This window comes from Nelumbo lutea, chromosome 6 (assembly GCF_056320005.1).
Source record: "Nelumbo lutea isolate HS-2025 chromosome 6, American lotus-T2T, whole genome shotgun sequence".
Lineage (NCBI taxonomy): Eukaryota > Viridiplantae > Streptophyta > Magnoliopsida > Proteales > Nelumbonaceae > Nelumbo > Nelumbo lutea.
Genome location: NC_142689.1, coordinates 66,543,137 through 66,567,939, shown reverse-complemented (window position 1 = coordinate 66,567,939; position 24,803 = coordinate 66,543,137). Strand labels below are relative to the sequence as shown.

Here is a 24,803-nt window from a genome sequence, read left to right as displayed (position 1 = left end):
ATCGGTGGGGTGTTAAAGGTGGCTCATGCCATGCCACAAATCTGCTTGTTGCATAAGCCAAGGCCCTTTTTGAAGCTGTTAACTTTGTTGTGTCGAACGGTTTGCGTCATGTAGTTTTTAAATCTGATAATCAACTGTTAATTAAAAACCTCAACAGGGAATCAACTGATTTCCATCCAGACATTTGGTTTTTGTGTAAAAAACGTTCTGTCTGTCTTCAGGTTAAGGTTTCAAGTTCTCTTGGTCCTCTCGTCTGGCCAACTCAGCAGCCCATCTAGTGGCCAAGAAAGTTCTTGGAAGTTTTGAAGAAGTGGCTGCCCTCCCAAGGTGGCTATCGGTTGCTGCTGTCACGAACAATTCAAATTTGAGTGCAGAAGATAGCGTTCATCTTTTTATTTTCTTCTCAGTTGTTCACTTGTTTGGCTTTTTAATAAAATGCTTAATTACCAAAAAAAAAAAAATTCTAGCCCTATCCTTCAAGTTGTATTTCGCTTGAAAGAAAAGGTAGGGTAGGGAAGGGAAAGGTAGGAAAACCTATTCAACTTATAAAATGGCTCATGGAAACCATTACAGTTATGAGTTATGACCACCAACATGACGGAAGGAATGTATGTTAAAAATAGAAGTGTCTAGAGGTATAAAAAATTCGGCAAATTAGAGACAACGTTAGACAAGTGAAGGGGAGTTTAAGATAATTATGGTTGCATAAACAACTCCAGACAGGCAGACAGTATACCCAAATTCAATTGTTCCAGCATCTCCCACAAAGTAACGAGTTAAGGAAATTACTGTTCCTGCCGCATCATGAGAGACTCAAAATGTTGAGACCAAACAGAAACAGTGAGGACACATTTATAGAACAAATTCTGAGAATACAAGGCTCTTTTGGCTCAGTTTGGAAGGAGTACAAATACAAATATGCACAGTACAAAACCTTACATTTTATTTGTACTCTACAAATTTGTATTTGTACACCTTCCAAACTGAGCCTTTAGTACACATTTGCATTCTCCAATAATTTCTCTCTTAACGAGTTTATCCAATTTGGAGCTTATAAAGAATGGCAAGTCAGGTGACAAAAATGATTTCTGAGACATTGGCTAGGAAAAAAAAAGGAAAAAGAAAAGACAATGCCAGCTTAGCTGGCTCACTTGGAAAGTCCATAAACTTGACAAGCCTATGATAACTAAAAACACTCAATAGATGAAGTCACTTGGGAGCGTCATATCACATTTTATATGCATAGCTCAAATAAGAAGAGGTTACCCATTCTTGCCAATGAGGTGTGAAGAATCCAAGACTGAGTCCACCCTGTAGCAAACTGCAGGGGAAAATGAAGTTGATCTAATGCCTCGCATTAATCAAGTTCCTAATAACATATGGCAAAATGCCTCCATGATCGAAATATGCCAGTTCCACCTGCATCAAAAGAGAACATTGCAGCCAAGTGAAAATTGAACGAAAATAACTGAATCTTACTGAAAGGAGAAGCTTGATAGTGTTGTTAGTCTACCTCTGTATCGAAACGGACTGTGCACGTGAATGATTTTCCGCTGTCTGTCACAACAGTGACATCCTGACCAGGCCTTATTTCACTTACATTACTTGGTAGGTTGATGCTGTAGCGCTCATGCCCAGTCAAGCCAAGAGTCTCAGCATCTTCTCCAGTCTTGAAACACAGTGGAATGATGCCCATTCCCACAAGGTTACTGCGATGAATCCGCTCAAAGCTTTTGGCAATCACTGCTTTAACACCCTGAGTTGAATGGCAATTTAATGCATTACTAACAAATCTAGACGTGAGCTAGAAAACAGGAAAAACAGAGAAGAGGCACTTTTATAGATATACCAAAAGCATTGGGCCCTTGGCAGCCCAATCACGAGAGCTCCCACTTCCATACTCAGCTCCAGCCAAGATAATGGTATCTTGTCCCTCACTCTTGTACCTCTGTTGAAGGGGAAAAGAAAATACAGATTTGTAAATAATAATACAATTCAATTACAAGCCAATAATTAAGCCAGGGAACTTGATTCGTCATTCATGAAAAGCACAATCACAGACGACGGATGTAAATATCCTGATCTTTATCAATACAATAAAATAAAATGAAAAGATCAAATGGCCTCATTGTACAATCTATAGCATCTTTTAAAGGGTCACAAGAATCTGGCAAACAGTGGATCATCACAAATGTCCATTCTGGTGTGCTTTGACAACACGGAAGATATATCAAGTATGCCTATCCAAATTGACATCCATTCCAACATGTTCACCAGGATGGCACAACATGTCTACATGGGTGTATCCTGTATTTTAGATATTACAGCTAGCACATCATGATACTACTAATCCATAGGCATCTTGTTGCTACAAATCATATGAAATGTGAAAGTAGGATGAGAAGTTATTACCATGGCAGCATCAAACACAGATAATTTCTCCCCCGTGGGAATGTGAATTGTTTTAGGTCCAACTTCTCCCTTCAATAGTTTGTTTACAAGGCGAATATTGGCAAAAGTACCTCTAGCCATCACCTCATCATTACCGCGACGACTTCCATAAGAATTGAAGTCTCTCCTATCAACCCCGCGTTCCATGAGGTACTTGGCTGCAGGACTGTCTTTGTGGATGCTGCCAGCAGGTGAGATGTGATCAGTTGTGATGCTGTCACCAAAATTGAGCAAGCAGTAGGCATCCTTCACTCCATGTGGGCCAGGAGGAGACATTGTCATGTCCTTAAAATAAGGAGGCTCATGAATATAAGTTGATGATGGATCCCATGTATAAAGAGTGCTTGATGGCACAGATAACAGATTCCACATTGGATTTCCTTTCGTGATTGCTTCATATGTAGCCTTAAACATGTCTGGCAAGACACTAGATTGCACAACCTGAGGAAAAATACAAAATAAATGGGATAAATGCTCCAATCAATGATTAGATACTGCTAAATTTCATATCAATGAACTTTGGCTAGCTCACATTTGCTACTTCTTCACTCGATGGCCAGATATCCCTGAAGAATACTTTCTTTCCATCCTTTCCCGTCCCTATAGGTTCTGTCTCAAAATCAATATCAACCTGCAAAAAATTCCACATAAGTTACAGGCCAATAGCAACCACTGCCACTACAACAACAACAACAACAAAATGAAGATGGAACTCATCAGACCTCTACCTAAGTAGTTAATCATAAAAGAAGTTGCACATCAGCAAAAATAAATAAAATGTCAGTTAGCTAATCAATTAGATGGAGTAATGCACACATAGACAAATATACACTTGTGTGCATCTAAACTGACATTAATAGGAGACAAGTATAAAATTCCAATTGGTAGACCAAAGATGTATCGGTAAATTATGAAAAATGATTCAATCAGCATACCAAATAGGCTGCTTCAAGTTGTTAATAGATAGATCTTCTAATCAATTATCCAAAAGGAGTTTGTAAGGCTATGTTTGGATAAGCTTTTGTTTTTTAGCTTTGGGCTGTGAAAAATAAAATTGAGCCAAAAAAGTGTCTTGAGCATTTGGTAAGCAATGCTTTAGAAACACCATAATCTGAAGCCAAAACATTCTTAAGCTCTGGAGCACAAAGCCTATATTGGGGCTTTGTGCCTTTTGATTTTGAAGGCACAAATCCTGAAGTTTATCTAAACGCAACCTTAATATGTAAAAAAATAAAAATAAAAACTGGGGGGACTAGATATTATTATAGGCCGCCATTGGAAACCCCTATAGATACATTCTTCTCAAAACATAAGAAAGAATACAGATATAATTATCCTCCTATATGGCATGCTAATAGCCTAATACTGTGTCTGTGCCTTTTTTCTAGGTTTTTAAACCACTTAATGTATTTGAATACTCATATCCCATCAGATGAAATGAAGAGTCTAGTATCTGCAATGCACCATACAGTAATAATATTCATTAAAATTGCAAACTACATGTTTTTGGTGGCAACCCCAAACAGTGTAAATTGCTAGGTGTTAAGATTAATACTGTATTAAAATAATATCGGGTATCGACATTGGCATTTTCTCATCTTGAGACAGGTAGATTGCTCATGTTTAGGTACCCAAGTATCACAATATATAAATTTATCATGTATGAATTTCAATCACATACCGTGCCAGCAAGAGCATATGCCACCACAAGGGGAGGGGAAGCAAGATAGTTTGCCCTTGTTAGGGGATGCACACGGCCCTCAAAATTCCTATTTCCAGACAAGACAGCCGCAGCAACTATGTCTGAAATTTAACCAAAAAGAAAGACAATATTTGAGAAAGCATATACTTTATTGATTGGTAATTTGAGAAAATATACTCAGAGAGGAGGGGGAAAGAAAGTTTTTATTAAAGCAGTTTTAAAGAGAAAATAAAGTGACAGTTTACCATTTTCAGATATTGCTGATGCCACTGACTCATCAATGTCTCCGGAATTCCCAATGCATGTAGTGCATCCATAACCAACAATGTGAAAACCTAGCTGATTCAAATAATTTTGCAATCCACTGCAAAAGGCAAGACCCGGATTAGGGCTATATCACTGGAAGAACAAAAACGCAATAGAGCATTTGTAAACTCAAATAGAGGACCTCTTTTGCAAATATTTAGTAACAACTCCAGAACCTGGAGCAAGACTTGTTTTGATCCATGGCTTAACCTGATATAGAACAAATTGAAGATTAGAACCACAGCAGACTACTAGGAAAAAGAATGAAGAGACATTCCAAAACTGAAGATGACTCATTAATATAACTCACTCAATTAAGGTTTCAACAGGCCTCTGATCCATTTAATTTGTAGTTTTAACTCTTAACAACTTACAGGCAGAGGGAACATAGATTATTATGTGATTATCTAACTATCTAATATCAAAAGCAATGTTAGGCAAGTAGTTACATGATTACATCCTGATTTCTCAAGGACAATTTTGCATATCCGAATCAATGATGTTATTATTTATTCTTCTCAATATTCTTGTCCATGAAGTAAACATGACAATAAATACTTTATTATTTGTTAGTATAATAATAGACTTTCCAGATAAATTTGTGTAACAATTTTGCCCTGAAAGAAAATAGCAAAGTATATGCTATAATTTATAATGTTCCCCCAGCCTTATCTCTTTAGACTCTAAAAGTCCACCCTTTTGTTCCACCATTTGTAATGAATAATTATGATTTAGTTTGCAGTTTTTTTTAAAAAAAAAAAAAAGATTACGAAGTTCTCCATGTGTATTGCATGTGGAGGGCTTGACTGGAATAGTATAGATGAGATCAAGAATTTTCGATTTCAAGTGCCCATACATTCAACTTGGAGTAGAAGAAAAAGAATGAAGAGATTCTTATACAATTAATAAGGGATGAATGAAGACAAAATTAGGGTTATTTAGAATGGATTTAAAGGAATTACCAGAGGATAGAATTAAACACAACAAAGGAAATAACTAAGACAAGGCTTTTACTACCATATAACAATGGTGCATGGTGTACCTCATGGCAACATCTAATAAGATGCACTACATCTCAGAACTAGTCATAAATGTTTCATCTGGTTGGGCTCCCAATTGAAAATATGCTAGTGCATATTTCCCCTAACAACAGAATCAGATACCATCAATCTTATCAAAGCATCAACTAATCATAACTAGTCAATTGAGTGACATACTAACTGCATCAGAATCTAGTTGGTCAGTACCCATATAAGGTTGCCTTGGAAAACTAAACATCATCTAGGTTAGTTGACTTACTTGGGCACAAAACTATTTTCAATCTTTATTTGTTTGCATTTATCTCCAGTTGTTTAATGGCACATGGTTCAGTGATGGTATATAAAATAAAAATCAAAAAACAAAACAAATGAACAAGAGTTCTTTAGGTTTTCTTCCATTTGGTGATGCACTGGTGTGGAAATTGCCACAAATAGTCAAGGTAGTACTACATTTGTGCAGCTAAGCTGACGTTGATGCAGCTTGCAGTTCTCTAACAAAATGCAAGAAGAGGAAAGCAAAGACAAGAAAGTAACCTCCAGTCCCAGTTCACAAGCCTTCTTTGCAACCAAAGCAGCACCAAGCATCACACTAGGATTTGAAGTATTGGTACAACTGGTGATGGCTGCTATGACAACATCACCATGTTTAAGCTGTGCCGGTGTTTCATGGAATGAGAACTCCACAACCTTACTTTGAGAATCTTTAGGTATTGCAAACCCCTGTGATATCATGTGAGGAATGTAAGCATGTAAGCACACAGACAATACTTAAATACACTACAAAGATCTTTTGCATCTAAATTTTGGAGATGTTAATTGCTCTAGCTCAGGCTTCTACTAGTTAGTGAGGGAATACATTAAAGCATTGGGATTCAAGCATTCACCCACCCCATCCCTTTTCTGATATATTGATAAGAAAGAAACTAATCATAGTGGTAAGGAAAATATTGAATAAGGGTATGCTTGGGATTTTGTAATTGCTTCTCATCTTCCAAATAAGGGTATGCCTGTATATCAAAAAAATATACTTGCCAACTTCAGAATAGGCCCAGCATTGAAATTGCAATCAGAATCAAGGCCCCTAATCCCATAGCCATGATAGCCAATCTCAGCCTTTTTTTTTTCTTATTCATTTTTTAATATGAAACTTCTTACCTTGAATCCAACTTTGTTATCTAAGCAAGCATGCCAGTCCACTTTCATTTCTTTCAAGGGAACTCGATCATGAGGCCTGCAACAAGTACAGCTTTCAGAAGCTGCATCAAAAAAGAAGAGGAAAGGCCGAGGAAATGGCTGAAGACAGGAAAACTTTCCTAATATAGCCCACAAAAGACGTGTATCTCAGAAAAAGCATCTTGAAATTCTTACCTCTTTGGTCCTGATACACAGGGTACCACCTCCTCAAGATTCAATTCCAGATAAGAGGAGTACACCCGCTCAGTCTGGGGCTGAATTCAGAAAACAAGATTACACTCAGAACCCTTTTACCTTGCTTAATAAGAATACGTAGATGAGAAATTGAACAAGGGGCAAAATTTTACCTGGCTGTAATCCACAAACATATTATTAGCCCTTAGATAGGACTCTATCATAGAAACCTGCATTTTTCAAAAGATTTAGTGCACATAAAAAGTGTCACCACATACAAAGAGCATACATTTAATTAACCACTCACAGTTTCATCACTTCTGCCTGTCAGTTTCAAGTACTGGAGGGTGACATGATCCACAGGGAAGAAACCCATGGTTGCACCATACTCAGGAGACATGTTCGCAATGGTGGCCCTATCAGCTAATGACAGTTCACTCATCCCTTCCCCTGCACAAAAGGATAAATTACTTTGTTAGTTCACGTAGTAATAAATACAGATATGTAGGAGTTAAAAGAAAATGCTAAAAGGAAGTCGTGTAAACTATAATCATGTTTACCATAGAACTCCACAAATTTGCCAACAACACCATGCTTTCGAAGCATTTGGGTTACTGTCAGAACCAAATCAGTGGCTGTTACACCACTCCTTAACTTTCCTGATAATTTAAATCCAACAACACCGGGAAGAACCATGCTCATGGGCTGTAAGTTGAAGAAAATGCACAGATTAAGACACACCCAATAGAATTCTTAGTTTTACATATTGCATAATGAGTGTGGGAGAAAGTGCTTGGTGATTAGCATTATAGCTGAAGTGGCAATTTTGATTAGTAAACAATAAAATAAAAATCCACCGCAAACTCATTTACCTGACCAAGCATTGCAGCTTCTGCTTCAATTCCTCCAACTCCCCAGCCAGCAACACCCAAACCATCTATCATGGTTGTGTGCGAATCAGTTCCAACTACACTATCGGGGTAAAGTATTCCATCTGTATTAAACACAACGCGTCCAAGGTACTCCAAGTTCACCTAGACATCAAAATTTATGAACTTATTTTATTGGCAAAGATGAGTGGAAATCATGAAGAGAAAACCTAAATTGATATAAAAATCTATCAATAATGTATTACCTGATGAACAATGCCAGAGCCTGGAGGAACAACAAGCATATTGTGAAATGCACTGGATCCCCACTTCAAGAAGCCAAATCTTTCATTGTTGCGCTGGAACTCAAGTTCCATATTGGCCTGTACTGCATTTTCTGATCTTGCCACATCAACCTGCACTGAGTGATCGATGACAAGATCTCAATAATCAAATAAATCAGATAACAACAATGGAGACGAGAAAAAGGAGGAAAGTTTGGTTTTTTCTTTTCAAGGAAAGACTTTACTCACCCATAGTGGCGATCCGCCTTTCGAATCGTTCGACGACGGCAGACGAAGATCGGAGAAGAGCTCTGTGACTGAGAGGTGATCTCCAGTCGGAGAAATGACGATAAAGAGAACAGGATGGAGACTTAGGGCTAGAAATGGGATTTGGTGAATTGGAAGGAGGAAAGGATGGAGGGGGTGGTAAGATAGTATTAGTAGGTGGGGAGCTTGAGTTGTTGCAGGAACGGAGAAAATGAGACGAGTAGAAGGACGAATGCGAGAGAAAAGCTCTAATCAGATTGGCCGATGCGGTTAACACATCTCTTACACACTTTTTTGGGTAAATTGCTTAAACCTTCCTCAAGTTTTTGATAGTTTGTAAAAGTAAACCCTCCCCTGAATTTGATAACTACATTTATCTCCCTATAGTTGCAATTAGACCCTTTCTGCTATAATAATCATTTAAAATAAAATATAAATGCAAATAGGTTGCCTTTGAAAATAATGCAAATAAAATATAAATGCAAGTACGCAGAATGCATTTTGGTCATACAAATGTAAAGTTGGGTTAATTTTGCATTGATAAATTTATTTTCTTAGTTGTAATAGATGCAAATACAAATCCTGGTATAGAAATATACTTTTTCTAACATTTACCACCTTGAATGCAAATTTACTTCTTTTTTTTTCGATGTAAAATTATTTCTCGTTTTAGATGTAATCATGCCTTGAAAATTGTGTTATTTGTTATTTTCATCATACATGTTTTTTCGCCAAACACCAACAAAACAGAACTACAGTGTATATTTGCACTAAACTGGCATTTGCACCATTTCCAAACATGTCTTTAATAATAGGTAGGAAAATATCTAAATTATCCATTCAGTTACCATTAAGGTTGGTTTTTAGAGAAAAAATAATATAAATTTTATGAATAATATAGTTTAAAGTTATAGCTTTAACTTTGGGGATTGATATGGACAAATTTGAAAAGTAAATCAAATTCATAAACATAAAAAAAGATATTGAAAGAACTTGGGGTAGCATTGATATAAAAAGAAAATTTGCAAAATAAACATTTTGTGCTTTTGATAAAAATTAACTGTATGAATTGTTTGGACATTTTACACCTCTTGTTAGAAGATTGTAAGAGAGGCTTTCTTGTAATTTGTCACAAAAAAAAAAATGTCTACTTTAGTTTAAAGTAATTTACAAATACAAACTTCATAGAAGCTTAATTTGGAAAGAATATAAATACAAATATGTATTATTATAAATACATACAAAACAATGTTTTCAATACAAGCCTAAACCAGATGGTCAAATTGAAAAACCGGGAATCAGTTTCATTTAATTCCAAAAATTGTTGATTTGGTCAATAAACCGCTTACCTAGGCAATCGAACAGTTGAATTATTTGACCTGGAAATGGTTTTTGACCATTTTTTGAATTTTTAAATTTATTTATTTTTTCTGTCAAAGTAGACTGTCTATTCCGAATGATCAAACCATTCAACACAATGAACCGCTAATATTTTGTACTCCTTCCAAATTACTTACAAATTAACAGAAAGGTTAATTTGGGGGACGAGTGCATTAGTTTAAATTTTTTATTTCTAACACATAAGGAAAGGGCCAAGGAGTGTGTATGTGTGAATTATGATTAGTTAGATGTAGGGTAAGACAGAAACGGAGCTCTGATTCCTTGATTATTGATACCTTGATTTATTTTCCTTTGTGGGGTCACTGCAGATATTTATAATAAGGACCGCACAGAGACGTGACGAATCGGGTGACGATGATTTTGAACTTTGAATCCATGTGGGGTCTGGGGAGAGAAAGAGATGGGGGGGGGGGGACCACGTGGTCCGCTCAAAACTAAATACTTTTCTGAGAGGGAGAGAGAGGCGGATCAGACGGTCAGCGCCGCCTCGTTCAGGTTTTCGTATATTGCTTTCCTTTCGCTTCCTTCCACCAACAATCGGAGATCGGAAGACACGTTGTGCGGGTCCCATGTTTATTCTTATCCAACGGTTTCGAGATGATCTGCTCAATGCCCTAGAATCAGGGCTGTGGTTTACGGTGTGAAAAAAAAGTATTATTTTAAAGAACACGTGTCATAGGATCAAACACTGAGTGGTCCAAACTGCAAAGGCCCGAGCGAATCTGATGGAATGTCCGACAGTTGATTGATGCTGGTTCGGACGGAGTACAGACTCCGGTGATTCCAATTTCCAAGTTGTTAATCCGACGAGTGAACCAGGGAAAAAGATAAGAAACATACCTTTTGGTTTCAGATGAGATATTGAGATTATGAGAAGATCAAAGCTGTTTTATTTTCTATTTTCTACTACGGAAGAAAGAAACTGAGCTTCTTGTAAACCGGGGGCAACCCGAACCGGGCGCCCATAATTACTCTTACAAATAAATAAGGCCAGCTTGTATATGCTGTGAACTTGTGATCAGGATAAAGTACTTTCTAACTTTCCTCCAATAATAGTAACTGGTATTCACGGTTTGGTTTGGTATGAAAGTTTGTTTCAAATCATGCCATTTTATTAAGGTTTGGTGCAATTTTTTATACGGATTGGTCCATTGTATGGGGTTTAATCCAATTAGACAGTCCAAACTATATATATGTTTGAATAAATAATAAATATTATCTTTTAGTTATTATAAAATCATTGAATCATTATAATTGATTCTATTAAACATCAATTTGGTTAGAATGAGAGAGTATTTTTAGAGTTTATTTTATTATATATTATATATTATAATATTAATATAATATATATTTTGATCCATGGTTTATGGTTTAATTTGATTTCTAAAATTCAGAAAACTGAGCCAAACCACTCCAAATCTGTTCCAAATCGAAGAGTAAATCACAGTTTGGTTCGATTAAATTTGATGGTTTAGATAAGGTGATCCAACCAAAAAGCAATACACACCATTCACCGGCAAACCAAATTCCCAATCAATATTTTCACATGGCAAGTTTGTTAGGCTATGTTTGTTTTAGATGTAAATTCAACTTTACATCCATAGAAAAACATGAACCGGTTTAGCGATGGAGAGAAACCGGAACCAGTTGCTTTTGAATATTTACACCATGTTTGATTGTCAAGTGTAAATTTTGATGATTTTTTGTCAGAATTTAGAATAAACATCGGTGTAAATTTCCAACCATACACCAGTATGCACTTCGCAACATTCCTATATGATGCAACAATCATGATCCAACGATTCCCAAGTTATTTGAATTTGGACTACGACCTTGAGCGTCTTGAGCTACTGGCTAAAGAGTATGTCCAAATATAGTTCGAATAGCCTATAACCTGTAGTTTGTAACTTTAGCCTGCTTCAACCTGTAGTTTGTAGCAAATGCATCATTACTCACCATTTGATGCGTCTACTAATCTGTAGCCTATCGACCCTGGCTCTTAGTCTGCTCTACTACAAAGCACCAAACGAGAGAGAGAGAGAGAGTAGTGGAACGAAGATCGAAAAAAATGGCGAAGGCATATAAGATGAGGCGGGAGGACGTGAAGGCTATCGGGGCAGAGGTGTCTAAGAGGCTATTTGAGCAACATGTAGGTGGTGTGGCTCACAGTGCACTTTACCCTTCTCTCCGACAACCATGGCTGCCAGGGGATTTATTTTAGTGGCTGCCATCACTTCACCTTGGATGCTAAAAAGAAGCTCGAAGCTTCTGCTGTCGATGTGGCCAAGGTCGTAGCCAGGAAGGCCGACCTTGCCACCACCAAGTGAGAGAGATCTGAGAGTGGTGCCAACGAGAGAGAAACCACGAGCAAGGTAGAGGTTGAGATGGAGCATATGGAAAAATGGAGAAGATGGACGTTAGAGTGAGAGGAATTTTACCCTAATGGTAGAAATAGGTAAGTTTTAATCAACAATTTTGATGTATTTTTTACATCAATTATCGATGTCAAAGTATTTCAAAATGGAGTTTTAATATGGTTTACGATGTAAATATACACTCTATCCAAATGTTTGCAAAATGGATTCGAGGTATAAAATTTACCCGATTCAATTTTACACCTCAAACAAACGTGGCCTTAAGGAATGGATCTCATTTATTTTTCTCCTCAATTCCTATGAATGAGTGAATGGGTTATACATGGGCTCCACAGTCCACCAACGATACTTGTTGTGGGTATAGATGTGGATCCTGGATCAGGTCTAGGAATACATGATTGTTTGTTACCCTCATCTCATGCATTTATTTTCTTTTTCTTTCCCCCTTTTTGATAAACTCGAAAGAATTACAAGAGTGAGGGAGGCCTGAGGGGTCTGCATTTCATCTAGGGTTGTCAATGGATTACGCCTATCTAATAGACTTGAACCAATTGAATCGATTATAACGGTTTTGGTTACATGATTTTGTCCCAATTAATAACCTAGTCAATTTTGATTTTTGTTTGTCCTGAATATATTTAGACCCAAGACCAATTATTTTATTAAATAAATATAATACTTTTTAATTCTTTATAATTTTTATCACATTTTATGTTCAAAATGGTAAATTTAATAGATAATAAATAAGATAATATTAGTTAAAATGCTTAATTTATTAATATATAAATAATTCAGTATTTTTCTATAATTTTTATTAAGGTTATACTATCAAATTTTAAATTTAAATTTATTATTTAAATAAAATATAAATTTTAGTAGGCCTGACTATTAATCGGGACGGTTCTGGATTTGTGACTTTGTCCCAATTAATAATCGGTTCTGGAGTGATTCTACCTACACCTGACCCATTGATTGCCCTAATTTTGTCCTCACAAAATTGGTCAATACTATCCTCACGATACTTCAGCCGTGCATTGAGGCCCTCTCAGTCAAATCAAGAAAAGCTAAAAAATTTGTGATCACTGGGAAATCTTGATAAAAAACCTTTTTAATTCTTTATTGTCCAACTAGTCAGCTGCACAATTTCCTTCCCGGAGGGTGTGAGCATAATTAAGCCCATGTGCAAGTCTTTGAGCAATTTCCTTGCAATCTTCAATCAACGACAGACACTTCAAGGTGGTGGAATCTCATCTCTTAGCACATTGATAGTAACTAGAGAGTCATCTTCGATTGTTATTGGATCATCATGATTAGTTTATTGGCATCGAGTTCAAAGGGTTTCCCACATTTGGCCTATTTGGCCCATTTCAGCTCAGTCTGGATTAGGTAGATGCAATATTGTAAGCATGTTCAGTAAGCATTTAGAAAATTTTTTGACACCTGTCCCTGAAAATACCCCTAGCCTACATTGAAAAATATTAAAAACCACTTTTGATAGTTGTTAGAATATTTATCAAGTGCTCATTGAACCTGCTTACTATATTATTCCTACTAGATCTAGTCCCATTTCGGCTTTGATAATTTCTCCCTTGAAATTTCTCATGATACAACCATAGGCACATCTTCCATCCTCCTTTGTTGAAGTATCAAATTTAATCTTTATTTCATTTGGTCATCAATGATCATCCTTCCTATAGTCCTATACAAACATTGGAGAGCCCTAGAGCATTCCACAAATGGAATGAACATTGATACAATGGAAAAGAAAATGTAACTCGAATAAAATCTAATGGACCTGTTGAAAAACAAAGCTTTAGTTTTTTTTATTCACATTTAATTGATAAAGTAATTTGTCTATCTTCCATTGGATTCATAGGTCCCTTCCTCATCATGGCTGCAAACTCATCGTAATTGATTTTCCCATCCTGCATGGTTTAATTCATGTTCATGAAGTTTAAATATTGCTTAAACATATTAGACAAAAAAATTTTGAATTAAAGAAATGACACTCACTTTATCTGTGTCCACATCATTAATTATTTCATATATAGTAGATTCATCTCCCATTCCATATTCAGTCAGTGCTTGTTTCAATTCATCTTTTGTGATAAACCTGGTAAGAACAAAATTAAAACAGGTTAAATAAATACTTCTTGATATATCGTTCTTAGATGTTAACATACTGAGTACTGACTCAAAACTTTTGGCAACAATATTGATCAAGAAATCAATGTTTCATAAAAATCAGATAAACTTGGATAGAGCTCATTTAAGCTGGTAGGTGTACGAAATAAAAATTATAGTTTAAACAGAATAAAATGAATGCAGACACTGGACTGCTTTGATCAATCTAGAGATGACTAGGACACAAAAGAAGCTTGTCAAAAAAAATTTGTTTAACAGTCATCTTGAGAAATCTACCCGTAGCTAGAATACCTAACCATCTTTCGGTAGATGCCCATAAAAATAATTGACTCAATCATTTGGATTCTGAATTAGGTACCATTACTTGGTGAAATGGCAAAATCTCGGAGTAAAAAGTATTAGAACATAGCTTCAAGTTTGAGAGCAGCCACTTTGTGATAAAAATTCCAGAGTTAGGTCCAACATACAGTCCACTCCTTCCAAGATCCTGGATAGCTGCATTGCTGCAACCAGGCATTGAGTAGTGATCTTATTAGGGGTTCTCAGTTTCTAGTTCAAACTCTGGTTTTTCCCAGCCAAATCGGTTGACATTTTTCTCACCTTTCAACTGATGTTTGAAAAATTATCAAGTATTTTACTAGGTCATCTGAGTCAAACGGATGACCTTCTGAATCAGGTGTGAGTCTTATGGCTTGAATAACTTCAACCCAGGATTGGTATCACACTTAACATTCTGTCAAAGTAAGGGCCATACATCCACAACTCTACCAATTATATTATCATATCGTATAAGCATCCAGTCAATAATCTACTTTTCACAAGGGAAAGGTCCAACAGGAAAGTCCAATAGCCAGGCAATATGATCATATAATACATATATATGTATGTATACATATACTGTTTATATAATTTCTGTGTCAAATAGAAATGCTTCTAAATTTAGGCATCTCCTTTTTTTTCCACATGTGACTTATCTAGGATTCCACCTCAATAGCATTGTAGCTAACCAGCAATTACTTTCATTTATGTTGCATAAAGAATCTCAGGTCTGCACAAGAAAGTAAATACTAACCCACTCCCATCCTTGTCAAAATGCTCAAAAGCCTTGTATAAATGTTCTTCTTTCTCTAACCTATGTCGATGCATTGTAGCAGCAATGAATTCAATGTAATCAATGGTCCCATTCCCATCAACATCAGCCTGAGAGAAAAAAAGGTTTGAATGTTAAACATATCACATCACAATACTAAAAAGATGCCAACAACATAGTCATAAAGTATCTTACAGCTTCCATCAACTGCTTGATTTCAGATTCACTAATCTTGGATCCCAGATTATGCAAGCCGGTCTTCAATTCTTCAAAAGTAATTGCACCACTGTGATCAGTGTCCAAGTTGTAGAACATTTGTTGTAACCCCTTCATTTCTTCTTCCGAAAGATTTTCTGCTATTACCTTAGATAATCCCAAAAGACACATTTAAATTTTTTTTTTAACATTTAGAATGTTATTATATAGTTATGATTACCAGAAACCAACATGGGCCATCAACTGACTAGTTGCCCACCAGGTCACCCTAGAAAAAGGCAGAACCCATTCAGCCAACATTCCTTTTCCATAAGGGGGAAATTCATCCTTATTGTGCTTTCTTATGCTAGAATTATCAACAAAACTACAGATTATAGACTGCAAGATGAAGTTATTTGCAGGTTTGGCCATGGAGCTTCTGTGGATGGGACTCACATGGCTGGTCCATAGGGTGATAGGGTCCCTTATCAGATGGATGGACAGTTTAAATCTGTCTTGTCATGTTATGAAGCCTCTGCCATGTGGACTTTGAAGGCTGAAGAAAAGGAACATAATATCTTTTCCCAAAACATTTTACTGGAACTGGAAAGTGGGAAATTTTGGAAATTTTGGAAAATTGCAAATTGCAAATTTTGCAAAATTGCAAATTTTGGAAAACAAGAAATGGGTACAACTGAATGCTGGTTCCTGTATATCTGAATATGGCTTTAGAAAAATAGATGCAAATAACCTGCAATAACTGGCTAACCTTTAGAGTATGCATATAACCTGCAACTAGTGACTAACCTTTAGAGCCAGCTTCTTTAGTTTGTTCATTGCTCTGAATTGCTTCATCCTGGTTAGGACAGCACTATCAAGAGGTTTATGAGATGCTTCACCATATTCTTTCAACCACGGATGTTCTGTGTTGTAGACCATCATACCAATTACATTAATGAATTCATAACTTCTATCTGTTAGTAGTAAGTGTACCATGTATTCTATTGGACTAGTTTTGGCCAGTCATGCTCTCACCTGCTTGAATGAGCCAATGGCCCAAAATTCAGAAATAATACTATTTGGATAAAAATGATTGTTTAATAAATGCAAACACATTTTTCTGTAGTGATAATCATATATGAATGGATCATCCTATTGCTATGGTTTTTGGGCTCTGACCTATCCAGGAAATAACCCAACCATTGAAGGGAGGCGGAGAACTACTATTGTCCCTTTATATCAGAATTTAACATGAAATTCTTTACTCACCAAGAGCCTGGGCAGCGGTAATCCGTTTTTTGGGATCTTGTGTTAACATCTTCTTAATAAGATCCTTTGCAGCATCTGATATAGAAGGCCATGGTGCATGTTTGAAGTCAATGTAACCTTCTAAGATGGCGTCAAATATGCCTTTATTAGTCTCTGAAACAAATTGAATCCTACTGGCGTCAAACCTTAGAAGGATGGTCTGTTTAAGCTTGGAACAACTATTAATTTCAGAAATAAGAAATACAAAAGTGAATACATGGCTCATACTATGTAGGATGACATATTGAATGCCTGCATGTGCATTGTCACATATACCTCATTGACTGTTATCACAGTCTATTGATGGATTTCTTGAATTTGGTAACTTCAAAAGTTACATATTTCTCAGAAAATGAAAGTAATTGAAACAAAACATTCTTACCAGCCCGAAATGGGGGATAACCACTTAGAAGAATGTATAATATGACCCCTGCACTCCAGACATCTATTTCCTTCCCATAATTTCGGCACAAAACCTCTGGAGCCACATAGTAAGGACTTCCTACAAAATTGTGGTAAGATTTTCCTGGAGAATCATTGTCAATGCATGAATTCAGTAGGAGAATCCAATGATTACCATATATACATAACAAACAGAACAAAATAGTATGATCATGGATTTATGGTGCAAATTTCAAGTATTGGCAGAGGTCAAGGATTCAAATGATTACCATATATACATAACAAACAGAACAAAATAGTATAATCATGGATTTATGGTGCAAATTTCAAGTCTTGGCAGAGGTCAAGGATTCAAGTCTTGCTAACCATCATATGCTTACACCAGTGGTGCTTGATAGACACACTATACTTTGCAGCCTTACCTATTATGGATTTGGGTTTCCATATATAATGCAAAAGGTCATTTTGAGTCTTCCAAGAGAAGACTTAGCAAAACTACTACTACTACAAAAAAGAAATGGGGATGGATTACCATTCCGTCAATAGCAAGCTCCAATCTGGGTTCCAACAAATATATGATCATTTCAAGTCATTCTTTATCCTTCCATTGCCTGTTGATTTTTACTTGCAGAACCTGTTTTTGGAGTGATTGCGATCAAGCTATTGTTTCCTTTGAATACTATTGAGTTTCAAAGTTTTTCCACAAGATAGCTGAATACTCAATGCACTTGTTGTTAATTTCTCAGTTTGTTTAACTATTTTAGTATTTTCTTTAACAGATATCAGCACTTTATTTCTCCCTTAAAGAAAAAGTTTAGGACCTTACCAATGAAAATGGTCAAATGAGGGGTGTTGTTAAACCATTGTTCAATGATGATTTTCACAAGAAATCGAGAACTATGTAAGGGTCATTAGCACCCCAGAACTAGTTAAAATCTGTGCTCCCCTCCCTCCCCCAATGGTTGAACATGAAATAATTGAATTCCATACACAGGATTAGAACCATTGATGCCACCATAGGACTCCAAAAATGGATTATTACTGTCTTCCTACCTATCTCAAGCATGAATACTTCTCAGAACATGATATCAATGGCCTTAGTGAAATATGTGTATGCTTCATGTGCATATCCATATACAGGCAAATTCTCTACACTGAAACATCTTTCATGGTACTGATATGCAGACATGCTTTCTGTATCATATACATGCTCATGTATCTATTTACTTTTGCTTGCTCGCATGCATATATGTATATTATATAGGGAAAATTGCAAATTAGTACCATGTACTTTGGGCCTAGTCTCACTTTGGTCCCAAAACTTCAAAATGTACCAATCCAGTACCTAAACTTCCAAAACATGCCAATTTAGTACCTACCGTTAACCAGCCGTTAAGTAGCATGTGAAAGGATGCAAATGTCCTTCGGGTGTTATCTAGTTTTCTTTATCTAAACAGTTAATGAGCAAAACTTTGGGTTTAATCCAATCTGTTTGTTGAAGAGAAAAGAACCCTAACTTTTAACATTTAAAAGAAAATAGTAAAATGGTCTAAAAAATATTACAAAGGGTAGCTTTGCCATTTTAAAAATATTTAAGCCGCACACAATATCACATGATACACATAACTGACGGATGGTTAATGGTAGGTACTAAGTTGGCACGTTTTGGAAGTTAGGTACTGGATTGGTATGTTTTGAAGTTCGGGGACCAAAGTGAAACTAGACCCAAAGAACAGGGTACTAATATACAATTTTCCCTACTATATAATTTTCTCCTGAAATTGTCTACAAATCCTATATTTGTACTTTGTACTCGTCATATCCATGTTCAGCAACTCACTGCTATGATCTGAAGTGCGATGATCTGATCAGACTCCAATAACTAGATTCTGTGTTGATCTACCCAAGCACTAGGATTTTTGTTTGAAGCCAATTAGGTAACTTTCATTCATCAATGTTCAGATTACAATGGCAAGCAATACAATCAGCAAGAGTAAAATAAAAAACAAAACAACTATAGAAAACAGAATAAACTTGCTAAGCCAAAGGGGTAAGCATGAGCACCGGGAGAGAACAGTTCAAGAATTCTAGTTCTCGAGAATCCAAGCACTAGGATAGTAAATGTTGATTTTCTTCAGTTTTGTGCTGCATTCTTCTAGGATATTGACTGTTCTTTTTTTTCCCCAGTTTGCCATGTCATTTATCTATACCAACTTGACCCACCCAGGAAACTCACAGTAAGAAAATACCAGCAATCTTATTTGGCAGCGAGTTTCTATGTCGTTTGGACTCACAACGGGGTTATTCTGTTGAGACGACTCTCTCTTTGATTCCACTGTTGCTTTAATGGAAAAGAAAAGAAGACCCGACCTTGAAAAATCATTTAAAGGAATAAAAGAAAACCCAGTCTAACTGGGTAATAATTTTCTTCTCATTAATTCATAGTAGAAGTGCTAAATTCAATCAAAGAACAAACGATCAATATATAGTAGCACGTCCATCGAATGCATAATTTAGAAAATCAAATTCGTAAAGAGAAAACAAAGAAATTGCAACTAACCTTCCTCTATGAAGACAGCGAGCCCAAAATCAGTGGCTTTGATCGGAGAATTCTCATCCCGGCTAACCAGCAAGAAATTTTCCGGCTTCAAATCCCTATGTATCACCCCCATGAAGTGACAGACATGAACCACATTAACAATTTGCCGGCCTATCGCGGCCGCTTCGCTCTCTGAATAACTTCCCTTCACGACAATTCGATCAAACAGCTCTCCACCCGAGCACAGCTCCATTACCAAATGCACATTCTGCTTGTCCTCATAAGCCCCCTTGAACTCCACAATATTGGGCTGCCCCGTAAGGTGCTGAAGAACAGCTACCTCTCTCTGAACATCCTCAATATCTTTCTCGCTCACAAGCTTCCGCTTCGATATCGACTTGCAAGCATACTTCCTTCTCGTCGCTTTCTCAGTGCAAAGGTAGGTAATCCCAAACTGGCCCCTGCCCAGTTCATTATCGAGATCATAAGTCGAGCTTAAATCACAAGTAAGTTTTCCTAGAACTGTTCCAATCTGGGAAGAAGGGGCTTTGGATAGTGAAGTTGAAAAAGAATCTGGTTTTGACGTTTTTGGGTTCCCCTGTTCTTGGGGTTTATTGTTCTGTTGTTCTTGAGGCTTCTTGGATTGCTGTTGGTAATGTCGAGAAGGAGGCCCCTCTGGAGATGAAGATATTGGAATTTCATGCTTTTTGGAGAAACAGTGACCCATTTCGAGAGATAAGTTGTGGCTTGTCTGTCCTTCTGTGAATTCTCGGTCGATTGGTGTTGGATTTGTTCCCAGAGTACCATTAAAGGTTTTGGAGTTGCAGTCATGCTTTTCTAATTTTCATTGTGCTTTGCTTTCTTGGTTGGATTATTCTGGTTATGGTTCAATCACCTTTTCTTTGCTCCAACAAAGTTCTTTGCTTCGAAAATGGAGATGGATAGACGGAAGAAGGGAGAAATGTCGCCGTGTCCATTTCTATTTCGCGATTCGAAGCGTGTAAAGTAGAATACCATTTTGTTTATCTCTACAATAAAAGTTCAAATTTTTAATGTTTTTATTTTTGTATTTCAATAGGGAGTTTGGATGCCACGAGAAATGGAATCATTTCATTTGTATAGCATTTGAATCCACACCCTATCCTAATTTGAAATGGATGCATTTTCCAATTATAGATATAGAATAAAAAGGGCAAATGCATATTCCTTTCTTAAAAGTTCTGAAATAATCTCATTTCACTGTTTTATGAGCAGCAGGAATAGCATCTTTTGAGATGCTGGCTACCAACTAGCCCATACTTCTGGGTTCTGAAATCTGAACCACCAGGAGAATGCCAAAACACAGACTAGTTGAAATTGCTACAATTATCATATTGGTTGATTTAACTGCAAGCAGATTGGTAAACACATCTCCTCAGTATCTTGCTTTCTTTTATCAGCAATGAATTCACCAGACAGATATACGGACCAAACTTTATCTGATAGATTGTAAAGTTTCTCTGCTTTAATGGAGTTTTATATTTAAGTAGCAAAACCTTGGAGTAATTGATTTTGTACAACTCTCGCTTAATGAATACAATTCAAGCTTTTAGATACATTAATTTATCAACTGTCTCAACCATGGAGTAAATCTCCACTGATTGGCGATGTGATCTGTCCCCAGCTAAAAACTCATGAACAATACCATCAACCTCAATTAAGCTACTCCCTGAGGACTTCTTGATCCCCATCTCCAACATCATCTTCCTCACATTGACTGCTTCTTCATGTTTTCCAGCCATGACATAAAGATTGGACAGTGCTATGTGGCGACTCTCTTCATAGGATTCCTGCTCCAGAAGGCGGGTGGCCGCAATTAAACCTAGTTCATAATTCTGATGAGTCAGGCAACCACCCAGTAGAGCCCCCCATACATTGCTATCAGGTTCAACAGGCATCTTCTCTATGATCATGTTTGCTTCTTTTAGAAGCCCTTTCCTGGAGAGAACATCCACCAGACAGCCATAGTGCTCGGTCCTGGGTTGAAGACCATACACTCGACTCATGCAAGCAAAACATCTATAAGCATGATCGACCAAACCACCATGACTGCATGCCATTAACACGGCCATAAAAGTAATCCTGTCAGGCATCAAACCCATCTTCATCATCTGGCAGAAGAGCGACAGAGCACTCATTCCACATCCATGGATGGCAAAACTAGTCAACATGGCATTCCACGATTCCAGGTTCCCAGAGCCTTTCTCAAGAAAAACTTCATAAGCAATATCCAATCTACCACATTTTCCATACATATGCACAAGGGAGTTAACTAATGTTGAAGTGAATCTAATATCATGGTACCTTTCGATGTAGGCATGAATCCATTCTCCAAGAGACAGACAACCCAACTGAGAACATGCCGAGAGGGCACTTACTAGTGTAACGTCAGTAGGTCTAAGCTTTGCAATTTGCATTTCTCGGAATAGTTGGATGGCATCCTTGGGCATTCCACTTTGAGAATAACCGCTTAACATAGCATTCCAAGCAACAACGTCTCTGTTAGGCATTTCATCGAACAAACGGCGGGCTGCGTCGATATCACCATTCTGGACATAACCCACCAACATGGCGGTCCACAGCGCTGTGTCTTTGTCATTGACCTTATCGAACACATGTTCTGCAGAGGTAACATGACCAAAGGCAGAATAGAAGCAAACGAGAGTACTGGCGAGGAAACGATCGGCATGGAAACCAGTTTTTATGATCTGGGCATGGATGGCTATGCCTTGTTGGAAGGCTGGGAGAAGAGTGCATGCTTTAATGGCGGAAATGAGGATGGATTTATTGGGGGAACGTCCTAGAGTTAAGGTTTGATGATAGAGAATAAGAGCATCGATTGAACTCGGAGGAGCCTTGGAGGGTGAGTCAGTAGGGACGCGTTGAGGTGGTTTTGTGCTTAGAATCGATGTGACACGGAGGCTAACTGTCATTTTGGTTTTTGCTGGAAACCAACTAACTTTGGAGTTAGAATTCTAGCCGTTGAGTATATCCACTCCAGGAAGTAGGAAGGATTTGCCCGTAATCATGGACTGGGCCCAGGCTGGGCTTAAGATAAGGGGCTTAACTTAGGACAACCATCGCCCTAAAACTTACATGGGCCCAACGGCCCAACCCTTCTAGGCGTATAATTTTGAGCAGGGTCAGGTAGGGGTGTCAATGGACCGGTTTGGGCTGGATTCCGTCCAAAATCAAAATCAATTTGGATGAATTGGACGGACCAATAAGACATAATGGTCCAAATTATTTATTGGATTGGACTGGATCTGGTTCATCCATAATGGATTGGGCCAGATTGAACCCAATATTCCATCCATTGGATAGAAGATAAGAATATAGGTGTTAATGGATCATGTTTGGATTGAAACAAATCTAAATTAAAACTAATTGAACAGATCGGATGGTCCAAACATTGAATTGGATCAATACAAAATGGTCCAAAGTATTCATCGAATTGGATTGGACCTGATTCATTTGTAATAGACTCATATTGGACCGGATGGATTAGACCAAATCCTGTCCAGTTGACACCAAAGGGCTAGGCTTAAGAGTACTGGGCCTATCTCCAACTCAAAAATTTTCAGGCCTGCTGTGGGCCCATCCCAGAATGGACTTGGACATAAAACCTAAGTCCAAACCTGAAAATTTTCAGGCCAGGCTAGAGGAATGGTCACATCTATTTAGCACTAGAATTTGGTAAACCCTAATTGGGTTGTTTTCGTGGGCATAATGGAAAGTTTAGGTGGGTTGGTGCCTGGTAGGTTGAGTTTCTATTTTTTGTACTTTGTAGTGCAAACCTGAAAATTTGCAGGCTAGACTAAGAATGATCACTTCTATTTAGCACTAGAATATGTTAAACCCTTGTTGGGTTGTTTTTTATGAGTATAATGGAAAGTTTAGGTGGGCTTGTAGGTTGAATTTCCATTTTTTGTACTTTGTAGTGCAAAGTGCACTTCTTACATATGTTTCTTTTATGGGGACTGCAAATTTGATTCCAAATCCGAACTTCTAATCAGGTTTGTTTGCAGTTTGGCCTTGAACAATCCAGACCCATCGGTAGAGGTAGGGGTGCTAGTTTGGTACCTGATTTGAAGTATTTACACTGCAATGGGTCTGGGCTTTTGGGCTGGGCCCATTTAAAATTTAACAAAATCCTAACCCGAATCCGCCCAATTTGCACCCCTACCCATAAAAGTAGGAAAGTTGTTTTGCCTTGATAAGAGAAGTGTAAGATTGTGATTCTGTTTCACTGGTTTTATAGATACAGAGCCAGGCACAACGGAACTTATTGGAACAAACTGAATGGTGGTACAGGGAAACCTAAACAAAGGAAGTAGTCACATGAATTCCTTGTAATCTTAGAGAATTTGGAGCCAGTAAGTTCTATTTTTTTTTCCTAAAATATAATTAGGCTTGTCCGTTTGTAACAATGCAGTTTATTTGGGTAACTGCACTAATCCGAATTGTAGCAAGAAGAAAGTGATCGATGCAAATTTTGCATCAGCATTTAAGATGCAAAATTTTCTCTACCAATGCAAATGAGGCAAGTAAAAAGTTTTTCATCAGATAAGAATGCAAATTATACTTGCAACAAACGGATGCAAAAACTGAACCAAGTGCAAAGTTTCTATCTGGTTTGGGTTTGCATTGCAAACAAATAGGGACATACAGACACATGAGAAAAGTTGATAACAGGACACAGCAAAGAAATTAGAAAATGCTTATTTAAGGGGGTGTTTGGCAACATGGTTTATTTTGTTTTTGAAAACAGAAAACCAATCATGTTGTATGTCAAACACCCCTTAAGTCTTTCAAGCAACGAAATTATGAAAAAATGTCAATTTAAAGGAATAAGAAAAAATAATAGAAAGAGAGACAAGAAATGGGGTTTTAATATTTTAATTCAAGACAAAATATGCATGGTTTCTAAGTAAGATATTATATAATTGTAAATAATGGGATGAAAGGAGACAGTTTAACTACTGAGAAAGAAAAGGAGTACCTAAATAGGAACCAATATTA

At 37.1% G+C, this 24,803-nt stretch overlaps 2 protein-coding genes and 1 pseudogene across 3 annotated transcripts; all 3 read right to left on the bottom strand.

The window, feature by feature from the left end:
* Positions 1–1,018: 1,018 nt before the first annotated feature.
* Positions 1,019–8,523, bottom strand: LOC148849353 (aconitase 1). Its single transcript, XM_088948061.1, has 16 exons — positions 8,003–8,523; positions 7,740–7,901; positions 7,428–7,572; positions 7,175–7,317; positions 7,041–7,097; positions 6,868–6,947; positions 6,655–6,730; positions 6,034–6,219; positions 4,602–4,669; positions 4,399–4,517; positions 4,133–4,254; positions 2,984–3,082; positions 2,413–2,892; positions 1,850–1,948; positions 1,514–1,756; positions 1,019–1,419 (listed from the first exon to the last, which is right to left on the bottom strand). The coding sequence occupies exons 1-16, from the start codon at positions 8,111–8,113 to the stop codon at positions 1,345–1,347; spliced, it is 2,265 nt and encodes a 754-aa protein (XP_088804187.1). The 5' UTR covers positions 8,114–8,523; the 3' UTR covers positions 1,019–1,344.
* Positions 8,524–13,697: 5,174 nt separating this feature from the next.
* On the bottom strand, positions 13,698–21,162 carry LOC148849352 (calcium-dependent protein kinase 29-like). Of its 2 annotated transcripts, none has more exons than XM_088948062.1 (8): positions 19,764–21,162; positions 17,184–17,327; positions 16,763–16,915; positions 16,301–16,416; positions 15,494–15,661; positions 15,281–15,408; positions 14,077–14,176; positions 13,698–13,988 (listed from the first exon to the last, which is right to left on the bottom strand). In XM_088948062.1, exons 1-8 carry the CDS (start codon positions 20,467–20,469, stop codon positions 13,887–13,889), a joined length of 1,617 nt encoding a protein of 538 aa, XP_088804188.1. In that variant the 5' UTR covers positions 20,470–21,162; the 3' UTR covers positions 13,698–13,886. The 2 variants fall into 2 exon arrangements, with proteins under 2 accessions (XP_088804188.1, XP_088804189.1); XM_088948063.1 differs by having other exon boundaries at positions 17,184–17,303; positions 19,764–20,740.
* Positions 21,163–21,322: 160 nt separating this feature from the next.
* Positions 21,323–22,714, bottom strand: LOC148849351 (pentatricopeptide repeat-containing protein At5g66520 pseudogene; annotated as a pseudogene).
* Between the last annotated feature and the right edge of the window lie 2,089 nt (positions 22,715–24,803).

Coding starts and splice junctions, on each gene's coding strand:
- LOC148849352 (XM_088948062.1), bottom strand. CDS start 20,469: ATGGGTCACTGTTTCTCCAAAAAGCATGAAATTCCAATATCTTCATCT. Junction 16,417..16,762: donor TACCGCTGCCCAGGCTCTTG/GTGAGTAAAGAA, acceptor TCTACAACACAG/AACATCCGTGGTTGAAAGAA. Junction 13,989..14,076: donor ATGATGTGGACACAGATAAA/GTGAGTGTCATT, acceptor TAAACCATGCAG/GATGGGAAAATCAATTACGA.
- LOC148849353 (XM_088948061.1), bottom strand. CDS start 8,113: ATGGAACTTGAGTTCCAGCGCAACAATGAAAGATTTGGCTTCTTGAAG. Junction 1,949..2,412: donor CTGTGTTTGATGCTGCCATG/GTAATAACTTCT, acceptor CCCCTTCAACAG/AGGTACAAGAGTGAGGGACA. Junction 1,757..1,849: donor CCAAGGGCCCAATGCTTTTG/GTATATCTATAA, acceptor CATTCAACTCAG/GGTGTTAAAGCAGTGATTGC.